General features: G+C 41.7%; 1 protein-coding gene across 3 annotated transcripts in view; it reads left to right on the forward strand.

The window, feature by feature from the left end:
* LOC125463014 (lysine-specific demethylase 5B-like) overlaps positions 1–15,102 on the forward strand; it is a 212,995-nt gene that overhangs the window by 153,910 nt on the left and 43,983 nt on the right. For all 3 annotated transcript variants that reach the window (XM_048553627.2, XM_048553631.2, XM_048553628.2), the window contains 2 exons: positions 9,346–9,855; positions 12,032–12,146. In XM_048553627.2, the coding sequence (XP_048409584.1) occupies positions 9,346–9,855; positions 12,032–12,146 (625 nt within the window). The remainder of the gene's footprint in view (positions 1–9,345; positions 9,856–12,031; positions 12,147–15,102) is intronic.

The following is a 15,102-nucleotide window of genomic DNA, read 5'->3' on the forward strand; positions in this document are numbered from 1 at the left end:
TTACTGTGTACAGATCTGGTTGGTCTGCTATTAGAAAGGATATGATTAAATTGGAGATGGTTCTGAAAATGTTAGTATCTAAGGAGTCATGAATGTTGCTAAACAAGTTGCAAATATCAGCAAATACTTCCAGCTCTGACCTGATAAAGGTTTGGTCATTGACGAAGCAGCTGAAGATGATTGCACAGAGGACGCAACCTTGAGGAACTTCTGTAGTGATATCCTGGAACTGAGATGGCTGACCTGCAAAAATCATAACAATCTTCTTTGTGCCAGGTTAAACTCAAACCAGTTGAGTGTTTTTCCCCTTGATTCCCATTGTCTCAGGTTTTGCTAGGTCTCCTGGATACAACTCTGGGTCAAATGGTTTCAAAGGCAGTCACTCTGAGGAAACCTCTTGAATTCAGCTGTTTTGTCCATATTTGAACCAAGTCTGTAATGAGGTTAGGAACTGTGTGACCTTGGCAGAACCCAAACTGGGCATCAGTGAACACATTATTGCTAAACCAGAGATGCTTGATAGCATTTTGACAACCCAATCTGTCATTTTACTCACGATTGAGAATAGACCGAGGGGCAATAATTGGCTATGTTAGATTTGTCCTGCTTTTGCTGTACAGGAATTACCTAGGCAATTTTCAATGTTGTCTGGTAGATGCTAATGTTGTAGCTGAAGTGGAATGGCTTAGTTAGAGGTGCTGCAGGTTTTGGAGCACATATCTTTGGTACTACTGTGAGAAAGTTGTCAGGGCCCATAAGCTTTGCAGTGTCAGGTGCCTTTCACCAATTTCTTGATATTGTGTGGAGTGAACTGAATTGGTTGAAGGTGAGTACCTGTGATGCTGAAGTTCTCTGCAAGGCAAAGATGGATCGTCGACTCGGCACATCTGGCTGAAATTTGCTGCACTCTTTTTAACCCTGATGTATTGGGCCCTTCCATTTATTGATGTTGGGATTATTTGTGGTGCCACCATCTCTCGAGTATTGTTCAGTGAGACTGCAGAGTTTGGATTTCATCTGTTGATTGTGGAATTGCTTAGCTTTGTCAATCGCTTGCTGTTTGGCATGCAAGCAGTCCTGTTTGTAGCTTCACCAAGTTGATACCTCATTTTCAGGTATGCCTAATGTTGCTCCTGGCATGTCCTCCTGCACTCTCCATTGATCCAGAGTTGATTCTGTGATAATACGTCGTGGATCAGTTTTGTGAAGATCCTTTTAAAAGGTTGGGGGTCCATTTGGAACAGTGACCTAAATACATCTGTATCAAAAAAAAAGAAAGTTACTGAAGTAGTGTTAATGGATAAACTATTTACACTGTTTGGATTATGACTAACAGAGTAAACATTATTAGCAGTTAGTTTGGTTTCCACTTCGTAATAGAAGGTTCAAAGTTTTAATTGAAAACGACTCCATTGACTTCAAAAGAGGTTGTTTTATCCTAGCAGAACTAAGTTTTCTTTTCAGTTCAAAGCAGATAACCTTTCCCCTCAGCAGAAGTAGTTTCTACCAAAGAGTTTCCAAGGCATGAGAATTCAGGCACGAAAGGTGGCATGAAAATCTTTGTCATCAGAGCTGAAAAGGTTTAGAGCAAAAGAATTGACTGACCAGTGTTAGAGGACTCCTAAAAGAACTTTAAAATTGTCTCTGTAGTTGGAGCCAAATAACTTGAATTTTTTTTTTAAAATTTAATTGAATTAGTTTTATTCCAGCAGTCTCAAGAGTACAGTGAAAAAATTGCTATGTCATCATTTGCAGTGCCATCTTAGGTCCTAAGGTACGTATGTACACCACCTTCAGTTATAAGAGTAGTTAGTGTGATGATGTCACTAACACAGCGTTATCTCGAGTATAGCATACCAAGGTGCAGTCCTTATTTACGAAGTAGAGAAACAGGGGAGAGAAAGTTACATTAAAGCTATACATGGAATAGTCATAGGTCAGAAAGTCAGAAAAGACTGAAAGTCAAATATTGCAGTTTCTGTCCATACCAGACCAGCAGAGAGGCCTTCCACGTGGTCTGACCAATGTATGCTGCCGCACTCCACTGGCACTGCCACCTTCCACTGTCTCACTGCCACCATGCACTGCACCAGGCTGCTGGTCACTGGCATCCCCTCTGCCGGTGTTAATTGTGATGGTGATATTTCTCTGTGATTAAACCCATTTTACAGAAGATATTGTGAAATGGGTTGAAACATTGTTTTGATGTGAAGATCTTTCTGTCTTCTATATTTTGTTTGTTTTGTTATGGACAAGACCACCCTTTCTCTCCTCCTCCTCCTCCTCCATGCCTCCCCCCCCCCCCCCCCCCCGCCTTCAAGGAAGTGGCCTAGACCGGAACTTTTTAAATCCTATTTAAAGGCAAGTTTAAGATGTTGTGTTTAAGATGTTGTGTTTCAGATGTAATTCAGTTGGTTACACTATTTGGCTTTTAGCAAAACACACTGTATTCTTACCCTTTAGTTAAAATATGAACAAAAAGAAAAGGAATTGTTGTAACTATCTCTAGTTGAAAACCTAACAGAATGATGGATTAATAACTGCCAAGCAGCAATATAGTATGTTCCAATATAGTAATGTCCCATAAACCCCCCCCCCCGCCCCGGTTAAGGCAAAATCAGTCAGAATCGTGTGAAACATAATCTATTAATCAGAGAGAAAGAATGCAAGCTTTTTAGCTGCAACAGGGAAAGAGCAATATCTTCCACAGCTAACTTCCAAACCCCAGCAATTACTGAAAGTTAAACTAAAACCTTGGTTCTGTGGGAGCTGTACTGCACCGACTAGTACTGTTTCTACTGCTCCAACGTTACTTTAAAAAAGCCCAAGGCCTGCCAAGCAGGTTACTTTATTGAATTGGAACAGGCTGTTCTTTATCTCTGTCTCAAACTATCTTCATTTCAAAAAAAAGGACCGAAAATGCCACTCAAAACAGATTGCAACATTTTATTTCTTTTGTATGATAAAGGTATGTTCTTAAAGAACTTCTGCCGGTTATGACTATACTTATGGCAACCACCACATTAATCAACTGCAAAAGTTAACTGTATGATATTTGAATCCTAGTTTAATTCTGATATCCGACTTGTCCAGTAAGGCACATTAGCTGGAGTAATTTTTTATTATTTATGGAATGTGGACATTCCTGGCTTGCCAGCATATATTGCCCATTCCTGGTTGTTCTTGAGAAAATGTGAGTGAGCTACATTCTTGAGTTGCTGAAATCTGTTTGGTGTAGGCACATCACAATATCATTAGGAAGGGAGATCCACCATCTTCATTTCGAAACACTAGAAAAATTGGTATATTTCTGAATCAGAATGCTTAGTTGCTTAGGGGGAATGTGCACGTGATGGTGTTCCCATGTATTTGCTGCCCTTATACTTGTAGATAGCAATGGTTATGTTATGGTTTTGGAAGTGCTGTCTCAGGAGCTTTGGTTTATTACTTCAGTGCATCTTATAAATTGTGCACAACTGTTACTGAGCATTGGTGGAAAGAATGAATGTTTGACCATGTGGTTTTAATCAAACAACTGCTAGGCCTGGATGGTATCAAAGTCTTGAGTGCTAGAGCTGCAATCATTCAGACAAAAGGAGAGTAATCCATCACAGTCCTGACTTGTGCTTTGTAGAATGTGGACAGGCTTTGGGGAATTTGCAAGTGAGTTACTCGCAAGCTCCAAGCAGCCTGAATTATCTGCTGAAGAAGGGTCCCGACCTGAAATGTCAACTTTCTTGCTCCTCCGCTGCCTGGCCTGCTGTGCTGCTCCAGCCCTACGCTGATGTTATCTCTGACTCCAGCATTGGTAGCTCTTATTACCTCTGAGTGAATTATAACTCCACTGCGAAGCATCCTCTTCTGAGGATGCCCACCTTGAAGTTATCCTCCTCCCCCAGACAGACCTCAGTGGATCTCTCCCACTGCAACCCTCTGGTAATCTCTTCAGCCGTGAAACTGCTTGACCACATTCTGAAGCAAACCAGGCACCAAAGCCACATTGCCTTTCTCAGTACCTGCTTATGGAACTGGACTCCTGTCTACATTCAGGCCATCCCAGTTTGGCCCTGCCCCATTCCTGAAGAACGGTCCTGACCCAAAACGTCAACTTTCCTGTTCCTCTGTTACCTGGTCTACTGTGTTCCTCCAGCTGCACACTGTGGTATCTCTGACTTCAGCACTGGCAGTTCTTACGATCTCTGTTTTGTGGCTGCTCCTAGCATGTCCTCTTCCCCTCTTCTAGCAGTCTTGGAACACCTCCAGGCTTGATGGTCATGATAGAATAGGGGATAGCCTATGTGATGTTACGGATTGTGCTGGAATAAAGTTATGTTTCTTCTGGTGCTCCATAGCACGTTGTTGATGTTCAGACTTGGAATTAGATTTAGACCAAAAGATAAAAGAGCAGAAATTAGGCCATTTGGCCCTTTTTGAGTCTGCTCTGCCATTCAGTCATGGCTGATAAGTTCTTCACTCCCATTCTCCCGCTTTCTCCCCATAACCCTTGATCATCAAGAACCTGTCCATCTCAGTCTTAAATGTGCTCAATTACTTGGTCTCCACAGCTTTCTGTGGCAGTGAATTCCATTGATTCACCGCTCTCTGGCTGAAGAAATTTCTCCTTATCTCTGCTCTATAAGGTCTTCCCTTTACTGTGAGGCTGTGCCCTCGAGTCCTAGTCTCTCCTACCAATGGAAGAATCTTCCCAACATCCACTTGGCTCAGGCTATTTAGTATTCTGTAAGGTTCGATTAGATCCCCCCGTCATCTTTCCAAGCTCCATAGAGTATAGACTCAGTCCTCAAAGGTTCCTCATGTTAAGCTTTCCATTCCTGGGACCATTCTCATGAATGTCCATTGCCCCCGCTCCAGGGCCAGTACATCCTTCCTGATATATGGGGCCCAAAACTGCACACAATACTCCAAATGTAGCCTGACCAAAGCCTTAAAGAGCATCGGTAGTGCACCCCTGCTTTTATATTTCAAGTCCTCTCAAAATAAATGCCAACATTGCATTTGCCTTCCTGACCACTGTCTCCTCCTGCAAGTTTAACGTGACTAGAATTTCCAAGTCTCTTTTGTATTTCAGACTTTTGCATTTTCTCCCCGTTTAGACAATAGTTCATGCTTTTATTCTTCTTACCAAAAGTGCATGACCTCACACTTTCCCACATTGTATTCCATCTGCCACATCTTTTCCCACTCCTAACCTGTCCAAATCCTTCTGCAGCCTCCCCAGTACTGCCTTTGTATCGTCTGCAAATTTGGCCAGAATGCCCACAATTCCTTCATCTAGATTAATGTATAAAAGTGAAAAGTTGCGGTCCCAACACTGACCCTTGCGGAATACCACTTGTCACCGGCTAAAAGTTGTTTATTCAGTCTGTTTCTTTCGGTGAGGTTACAGTGCCATAAAAATGCGATGGAGGATATGCACAACGTGAAGATTGGCCATGTTTCCAGAAAGCCGTCTGATAGTAATACATACTGATACTGTCACAGACACAGGCAACTGTGGCAGGGTGATTGGTGATAAGATAAAGTGTGAGAGAGCAGCTTGATTAGCAGCTGAAACTGGATACTCATTAAGTCAGCCAGATAGGCCTTGTAATTTAGGAGCTAATAAAATTAGCCAACTTTAAAGCAACCTACAATACCATTCCAGAGTTAAGTGCTTAGGGGATATAAGGGAAGGGAAAAAGGTGTTTGTTGATTTTTTGCATTGCATTTTATTTAGGCTCGGGATTTAACTTTACTTGGCTACAAGAAACTGGTTATTTGTTGAGTACACAGTAAGTAAATTCTGTTGTAAGGTTCAACATAGCATATCAAATGGTGGTAAGGTTAATAAAATACATAATGACATTAGCTAAATATAAAATCGAATCAAATAATTAAGTAGCTCCTCAAAACACATTAAGGATTTCAGGATAGGTGATGGACTACGATTCTAGCATATGAATGTTCCTGAATACCAGTTTGGTCCAAGCACATTTGCAGTAAGTTTGAGCAGCTTTGACTCGGAATTTGAGCTAGAGTCTGAACTACTGATACAACAACCCATTAGGGAGGGTGAAAATTATCTACATTGCTCCTATCAGAGGCAGTCGCACCACATAGGGTGGGGTTGTCTGATTTTTATCATTGTTCTGGGACAGTGAAATATGACAACAAATGAAGTAGGAAAGGGAATCCAGAAGGCTGCAGCCTAAACCTTTGCAGTTGCCCAACTGGACTGAGTATCTTTTAGATTGTCTGGATGAAATAAAAGACTGCAGGTTGGATGACTTGTCTGATCGTGGCACTGTGGTATAAAAAGTCATTCGGGATGAGGTGGTGAGTAAGAAGGAATGTAGGAGACAATCTAGTGAAAGGGGCTTGACATCTGAGCCCTGCAACTCTCAACATTCAGATTTTTTTAAAAATTCTGTCAAAATGGACAAATTTACACTTTTCCACAGTTGTACTCCATTTGCCAGATCTTCGCTCGCTTAACGTATCTCTATCCCTTGTAGGCTCGTTTTGCCCTCTTCAACTCAATTTCCTACCTGTCTTTAAGTCATCAGCAAATTTAGCTATTGTACCTTTGGTCCCTTCATTAAAACCATTTATATAAATTGTAAAGAGTTGCATTCCCCATGCTGATGCTGTGACACATGACTCATGACATTCTGCCAGCCTGAAAAAGACCAGTTTACTCCTGTTCACTGCTTTCTATAGCTAGCCAATGTGTTAACCCTCTATACCAGAGCTTTTATCTTCTCAGTAATTTTTGATGCAACACAAAATCACGTGCCTTCCGGAAATCTAAGTACAGTCCATCTACTGGTTTCCCTTTATCTATAGTGCAAGTTACTGTTCTAAAGAGGTCCAATAAATTATTTAAATATGTGATATCCCTTTGACAAAATCATATTGAATATGCTTCATTATCTTTGAACTTATCCAAATACCTTGTTGTAGTGACTTTAACAATAGCTTTTATTATTTTTCTTTGACAGATGTGAATCTAACTGGGCTGTAATTTCATGCATTCTCCTATCCTTCCCTTTTTGAACAAAGGAGTTACATTGCCTCTGTTCCAATCTGAAGGAACTTCCCTGGAAACACACGTGTTTTGAAAAATTATAACCAACATATCTATAATGCATATTAGAATCATGGAATCCCAGGGTGTGGAAACAGGCCAGTGGACCCATCAGGTCAGCACCATCCCTCTGAAGAACAGCCCACTCGGACTCAACTCCCCAGCCTATCCCTGTAACTCTTCCTTTCCCCCTGCTAATCCACCTAACCAGCACATGCCTGGACTGTGGGAGAAAACCGGAGCACGCGGAGACTATGGAAACTCCACACAGACAGTCGCCCCCCGGGTGGAACCAAACCCTGGTCTCTAGCACTATGAGGCAGCAGTGCTAACCATTGAGCGCATTGTGTAATAAATAAATAATGCCTGGAAGTCTGAAACAAAATCAGAAATTCCGAAAGAAACTTAGCAGCCTGGCAGAATCTATGGAAAGAAGGCAGAGTTAACGTTTCGAGTCCAGTGAAGCTTCAGAACCTTGCTACCTATGATTTCTTCTCTGTTTCATTTCCTCTTGTTTTATAGATTTTGGTTTTATTGACTTTTCATCATTCTGAACAGAATAAGCTTCAGCCAGTTAATATTCAGTCATAAGAAGGCATTTGTGCCAGGTCTGCTGTTTAATTTGATCTTTCTGCCTTCAAATTCCTCCTTCCCAATACTAGCCAATGAACCTATAGGCTTAATGCTTCAGCTCAAGTGACCCTTCATTACAACTGAGGTTCTGTAGAAGGGTCACTCTAACTGAAATGTTAACTCTGCTTTCTCTCCACAGATGCTGCCAGACCTGCAGAGTTTTTCCGGCAATTTCTGTTTTTGTTTCTGATTTACAGCATCTGCAGTTTTTTTGGTTCTTGCCCTGTAGGCTTTCTGTAAACGAACTGGCAACAGACCATATTTCCGAGTCTGCCTCCTGTTGTTTACAGTGCCTGCCATGGGTATCAGGTTACTTGCTTTCCAAACTGCAGCCATTCTTTCAAATGCTGGTTTTAATAACAGTTCTTTCTCATTTAGCTCCCAGTTTTTAAAATCATAAAAGTAAAAAGATAGCCCAAATGTTCCTTTAATTTTCAGAAGGAATTTGATTAAATATCTTGCATCACAACAAAATGTGAGATGATAAACATTGGGAGAAATAAACAAGGAATGGTTGTGGTCACAGAAATGGGAAGGAGGATGATGTAGATTGAGACCCCCAAAAGTTCAAGTGGTTAATTCCCTGGAAGAGTGAAGTCCTGTGGAATTTTCAGTTTTACAAATACATATCGTATGAGTATGAGGAAGATAGTGGAAGTAAATTTTATCTAATAGGTTAGTTGGCTAGATTTTTTAGCAGTCCATAAGTATTGAGCACTCTGTTATAGAAAGAGATACTTTATCAAGTGGCTTCACTAGGATCATGCATGAGTGAGAAAACTATGTAAGATAGACACTAAACCAGAAGGTCCTATCTTGTGTGCATACCAACGCCATTGTGTCGGCATTGTTGAAGTGGAAAGACTTCAAGCAGAGCAACTTAAGATGAGGTTTCATATATATCAAATGTATGTGAAACAGGGTCCAAAGAAATAGGATTTCAAATGTCTGAAGAGTTTGATAGCTTTTCACTGTTTCCTCTTAGTGATTTAAAATAATCAGAGCCCATTGTAAGCTTTGCAAAAATTTCTTGCACAGTATTGTTGGAGTTTGGAATACTTTACCACCAATGATTCTTTGAAGGGATTATTGGACTTATCTTTGAAGTGGATGAAGGTACAATATTCTGGAAACAAAGCAAAATAATGAGATTAGTTTTGAATGTGGCTCCAGTACTGATGAACTAAGATGAATGTTTTGTAAACTACTTTTGGTTTCTGATGTATCAGAGATAATGGGAACTGCAGATGCTGGAGAATCCAAGATAACAAAGTGTGGAGCTGGATGAAGACAGCAGGCCAAGCAGCATCTTAGCGTCAGCTTTTGTGCTCCTCTGATGCTTGGCCTGCTGTGTTCATCCAGCTCTATACTGTTACCTTGGTTTCTGATGTGTTGAGTTGCATTTAACACTATATCAATATCATCAGATTCCTTTCATTTACAGCTGGTACCCAGGAAAAAAAAGTCAATTATATTGTGTTATTGTGTTGCTTTATATCAGGGAATCAGTTCTAGTGTTGCGAAGCGATAAGTAATTGATGTAAACCTGACGGTGGTGACAATTCAATGAGAAATCGTCTTATTGTCAGAAAATGATAGCGAGATTATTTATTTTTGTTTTATAGGTGGCATCGTTCAATGAAGCCAGACTAAAGGAAATGGAGTCATTCCGCTCCCTCCAAACAGCAAATTCCATGAAATTTCTCTCTGATGTGGACTGCGTGGAAACAAAGGTCTGTGTTTGTCAGAAGACTGCAACTGGCTCCATGCTGCAGTGTGAGCTTTGCAAAGACTGGTTCCATAGCAGCTGTGTCTCAATGGTGAATGCTCACCATGGGGAGCTACCCTGGCTCTGTCCACTTTGTCAGCGATCAGAAAAACCATCTTTAGAGCAAATCCTCCCATTGCTCACAACAGTACAAAAGATTCCTGTCAGACTGCCAGAAGGTGAAGCACTAAATTATGTTTTTGAACGAGCTGTGAACTGGCAACATCGGACAGAGCAGCTTCTTAGCAGAGATGAATTCCGCTTGGCCCAAATAACATCACAAGTAGCAATCCAGGCATGGCAAGGAATGACAAAACAAATGGCTGCCACTGAACTAGAGAAACGAGTGGCTGAAGGTAACTTGGAGGTAAGACTGGACTAAAGGAAATACTTTGAAGTTAGGCTATCTCTTTCCTCGAAAATAATACTTATTTCTATTTCTTTTTACAGTAACTTCTATAACTTGGTGTTAATTAAATTTAAAGATCTGCGTTTTGCTTGAAAATAATCTTGATGCAGTTCTACTTAATTTTGATAAGACTAGATACTGCACATACTCCAATACAAAGATGGAACCCCAAAGCTGGCTGATTATTTGATCTTGAGTGTGTTTGCGAAAGATGCATGCCGATTAGGACGATTGAAAAAATTCAGAAATGCCCTGGTAGGACTGAACAAACATCAAAATGTGAAACTTTATTCAGAGATGAGATTTGTAGGAATTTAAGGTGATCAGGGGAATTCTCTGTCAAAGGATAAATTTTTCTTGTGTTGTGGAAAGATATGAACAACAGAGGAATTATAGATATTTTTAATCAACCAATTCAGACATGTTATGATAAATCTTCTCAAACTCTTTAAACACCTCTGAGCAGGTCGTACTTGATTCCAAGCCTTTCAGGTCAGAAGTAAGGATGTGACCCCTGGACCACAAAGAGACACGTTCCAGAAGATCACCAGGTTAAAGCGCTGACTAGTTGAATCACAGTATAAGCCAGTGAGGGACTCTTGTGGAGTCTTTGAGGCAGAAAGTATGGGTTCAAGTCCCATCTACTCCAGAACTCCTAACTGATGAGGTTGATTTTAAAAAATGCCTAGAATATGCCAGTTTGGATCCTATCCAAACTTGTTTGGCTCACTCATAGCAGGAGTAGAGGCAACACAATTATTGTCTGTGTCTCTGTTCTTGTTTGTGTTCTTTGTTCAGCTATATTTTCTTGAAATGTATGAATGAACGTGAATTTGTGTCAATATTTGTAAATTAGGCTCATCTGTGAAGAAAGTATTTTAGACAAAATAAGATATGGTAGCTGGTAACCGTAGAACTGTGGTTCTGCACACACTTGAGGGAAGAAAACTTATTCAGACAAAAGAAAAAAGATGTCCCAAAGAGAGCAGTTTTGAAGTTTTGGACAGCCTGATTTATTTTTAAAGAGTTGAGTTGCAGAAGGAAATGTTCAGCAAATAGTGAGCCATACAGTGGTTTAAAAGTGCTGTTGTATGATTCAAGGGGAAAACCTTGGTAGCTAGTAGCTAGACTTGAGGAAGGCATGCAGAAATTGGCTTTGAAAATGAAAAACAAAATTTTCATTGCATATCAAAGACTTAGGTGGGAGAGGGCGAGGTGGTTGAGGACTTTACTGCATTCCTCTTCAGAAAGGCTCACTGGGTTGAATGGATTGCTTTTGTACTGTACTGTTCTATGATAGAAAGAAATGAGATGATGCAATGCATTCAAATGGTTATTCAGTATAGATTCACATCAGAGTTGGGAGTGGGTAAAATTGTTAGTGGAGAAAAGTAATTGATATTAAGAGGGAAGGCACATAAGAATTTGTAAATGAACAACTTGGTACCATAGAGTGCCATTTGAAGAGGAAACCTCACTTAAATTAGCAACCTTTGTATGGGCCTCCACGCAAAATTGAAACAAAGTTCCTCAATGCACATTGCTTGTACAAAATGGACAGATGGAGTTTTCTGGGTCCTGTCTACATGAGCATAATCTTAATTGATTATATATTGTGCAATTCTTGATGTTTTAAATTTTCTGTTTAAATTTCATTGCATTGGTATATCCATTTGTCTGTGGAATTGTGGGCTACCTCTGCAACTTTGTTTCCTTTTGCCCCTCCTTTGCCTACCCCTTCTCCCACCATGAGTTGGGGTGGCATTTGCAGGGGGGAAAAAAGTTAACTTTTCACATACTTTTCATCAAAACTGTTAGCTAACCTAATTTTAACTGCTGTCAGATTATATGGTGTGATTGACCACTTCTTTCTCTTAAATGTAAATCGCTACAACGCTGAAAATCTGGAACAAAAACAAATTGCAAAGATGCTCAATAGGTTTGATAACAGCTGCAAAGAGCAAAGCAGCAATAACATTCCAAGTCTAATATGTTGTCGTTTGGATGCTCCCAGGCCTGAGCTTTCCCTCACTTTCTGCTTTTAATATTGGTTCTCTTTATCTTCTGCCTTCACTAATCCACTTAGTTGAAAGCTAATTTTCTTATGTATCACACAAGACTCTTATCTATTCAGGTGAATTCTGGCAATGAGAGTGAGCTTATTACTGCAGTTTGTAATACCAATCCATTTGAAAAGGAGAAGATTGTAAGATACAGACCTCCATGGCAGACCTGCATTCCAGCTCAAGGTTTGTATTTGGGTTATATTCTCACTTGTTAACACATCTTGTTAACACAATGTCGCATCTCTCATTCACATTCTGTGGCTGCAGTCATAAGTGTTCCATCTTAAAAAATTTTGTTTGAAAAATGCTATTTTTCCTGTCTTACTTCCAGCCTGGGAAGTTTATAAGGGTGTGCTAATTAGATACACCTGTAATGGGTACCAGATTGGTGGTGGTGGTGACGACAATGGCAATGAGAAATGCCTTTCTTTACAAGGCTTTCAAAGAGTAGATCTAAAGTTTGATTTCTAGTTGTGGGTTTCATGCAACTAGCATTGTTTGGTGAGCATACCTAGATGGTATACAAAACCACTAGTATCCTTTTGAGTGGATGGCAACAATAAGCTGCCAGCTAAGCTGTAATTCTGTTAATGTTTCTTCAGTTCATGTGTGGTTGCATCACTGCCAAACCCAGGCAAATAAAAGGTAGCTGTATACAGTATCATGAACAGGAAGAATGATAGAGTGTACACTATCTGCATCCAGTGGTATCTCCACGTGGAGAAATAGTATAGCAGCATTTTTTTAGCTGTGATGGAGTATCTGTAAGCTTATCAACCTGAAGCTTTCCTCACCTGAGGAAGATAGGATCAAAATGTTCATTTGAGCTTCTTCAGTTGCTGGTAAATAACTGGGAGTATTAACATCCCATTCTTTTTCTCTGATTAAAAACATATAAATTATCCATGTTGTGTTTCTTGTCACATTAAAATAGCTTTCACATTTTGTACTCTGTCCACAGTTAAATCTTTGAAGTCTACAAAAATGCTCCCAAAAATGTCGCAGAGATAGTAGGAACTGCCAATGCTGGAGAATCTGAGATAACACGGTGTGAAGCTGAATGAACACAGCAGGCCAATCAGCATCAGAGAAGCAGGAAAGTTTGATATTTCGGGTCGAAACCCTTCTTCAGGAATGGGGGAGGGGAAGGGGATTCTGAAATAGGGAGACGGGGAGGGGGATAGAAGATGGATAAAGGAGAAGATAGAGTGAGAGGAGAGAGACAGGTTAAAGAGGCTGGGTTAGAGCCAGTGAAGGTGAATGTAGATGGGGAGTTAGGGAGAGGATAGGCCCCAGGGAAGATGGACAATACAAGGAAGCGGGATGAGGCTAGTGGGAAGAATATGGAGGTTGGGCTTGAGGTGGGAGGAATGATTAGGGAGGCGGGGGCTAGCTGAGCTGGTTTTGGGATGTGGTCAGGAGAGGGGAGATTTTGAGGCTTGTGAAGTCCACCTTGATACCCTTGGGCTGCAGGATTCCCAAGCGAAATATGAGCTGCTGTTGCTGCATCTTTCGGGTGGCATCATTGTGGCAAAGCAGAGGGCCCAGAATGGACATGTCATCAGAGGGGGGGGGGGTGGGGGGGAGGAGCGGAGGAGTTAGCTGAAATGGTTTGCACCTGGGAGGTATAGTTGTTTGTTGCGAACTGAGTGTAGGTGTTCTGCAAAGCGGTCCCCAAGCCTCCACTTGGTTTCCCCGATGTAGAGGAGGCCACAATGGGAACAGTGGGTACAGTATATCACATTAACAGATGTGCGGGTGGGCATCTGTTTGATGTGAAAAGTCTTCATAGGGCCTGGGATGGGGTTGAGGGGGAAGGTACAGGGGCAGGTGTAGCACTTGCTTCGGTTGTAGGGAAAAGTGCCAGGGGTGGTGGGACTGGAGTTTTTGAAAAAGGGCATCTGGGATGTTCGGGAGAGGAATGCCGCCTCTTGGGAGCATATGCGGCAGATGCGTTTTTAAAACGGAGGACATCTGGGATGTTCGGGACCACTCCCTCTCCATGACTCTCTTGTCCACGTCGCACTCCCCTCCAACTCCACCACCCCCGGCACTTTTCCCTGCAACGGAAGTAAGTGCTACACTTGCGCCTATACCTCCATGCTCACCTCCGTCCCAGGCCCTAAAAAGACTTTTCACATCCAAGCAGATGTTCACCTGCTCATCTGTTAATGTGATATACTGTATCTGCTGTTCCCGTTGTGGCCTCTTCTACATCGGTGAAACCTAGTGGAGGCTTGGGGACCACTTTGCAGAACACCTACGCTCAGGTTGCAACAAACTACACCTCCCAGTTATGAACCATTTTTGAACTCCACCCCCAACTCCTTGGACAACATGTCCATCCTGGGCCTCCTGCATTGCCACAATGATGCCACCCTAAAGATGCAGGAAAAGCATTTCATATTTCACTTGGGAACTTTGCTGCCCAAGGGTATCAATGTGGACTTCACAAGCTTCAAAATCTCCCCTCTCCCGACCACATCCCAAAACCAGCCCAGGTAGCCTCCATTTCCCTAACCATTCCTCCCACCTTGAGCCCCACCCCCGTCTTCTTCCCACTAACCTCATCCCACCTCCTTGACCGGCCCCTACTCCCTGGACCGACCTATTCCCTCCCTAACTCCCCACCTACATTCGCCTTCACTTGCTCTAACCCTGCCTCTTTGACCTGTCTCTCTCCTCTCACCCTATCTTCTCCTTTATCCATCTCCTAGCTGCCTCCCCCATCTCCCTATTTATTTCAGCAACCCCATCCCTTTACCCTCCCCCATTTCTGAAGAAGGGTCTCAACCCGAAATGTCAAACTTTGCTTGGCCTGCTGTGTTCGTCCAGCTTCACACTGTTATCATAAAAATGTCAATTGTTTTATGCACAGAGGTCCCCTGCAGGGAACTTGATGCTCATCACTTGCATGGCTTTGTATTTAAAAGGTTGCCATAGACTTTTGTTGACCGTGCAGGTTAGTGCCATTGTGAATCATGCCTTTCACATTCTGACTTTTTAACTTAAGGGCCTTCATTCATTTTGCCAATATGACGCAATGGGTATCCATTATTTTGCCACTGTAACTTTTGCATTGCGGTTCCTTAGTGGTCTCTGAGCAATCCTCATGTCCAGATGCAACATTTCATTCCAT

This window comes from Stegostoma tigrinum, chromosome 21 (genome assembly GCF_030684315.1).
Source record: "Stegostoma tigrinum isolate sSteTig4 chromosome 21, sSteTig4.hap1, whole genome shotgun sequence".
In the NCBI taxonomy this organism is placed as follows: domain Eukaryota; kingdom Metazoa; phylum Chordata; class Chondrichthyes; order Orectolobiformes; family Stegostomatidae; genus Stegostoma; species Stegostoma tigrinum.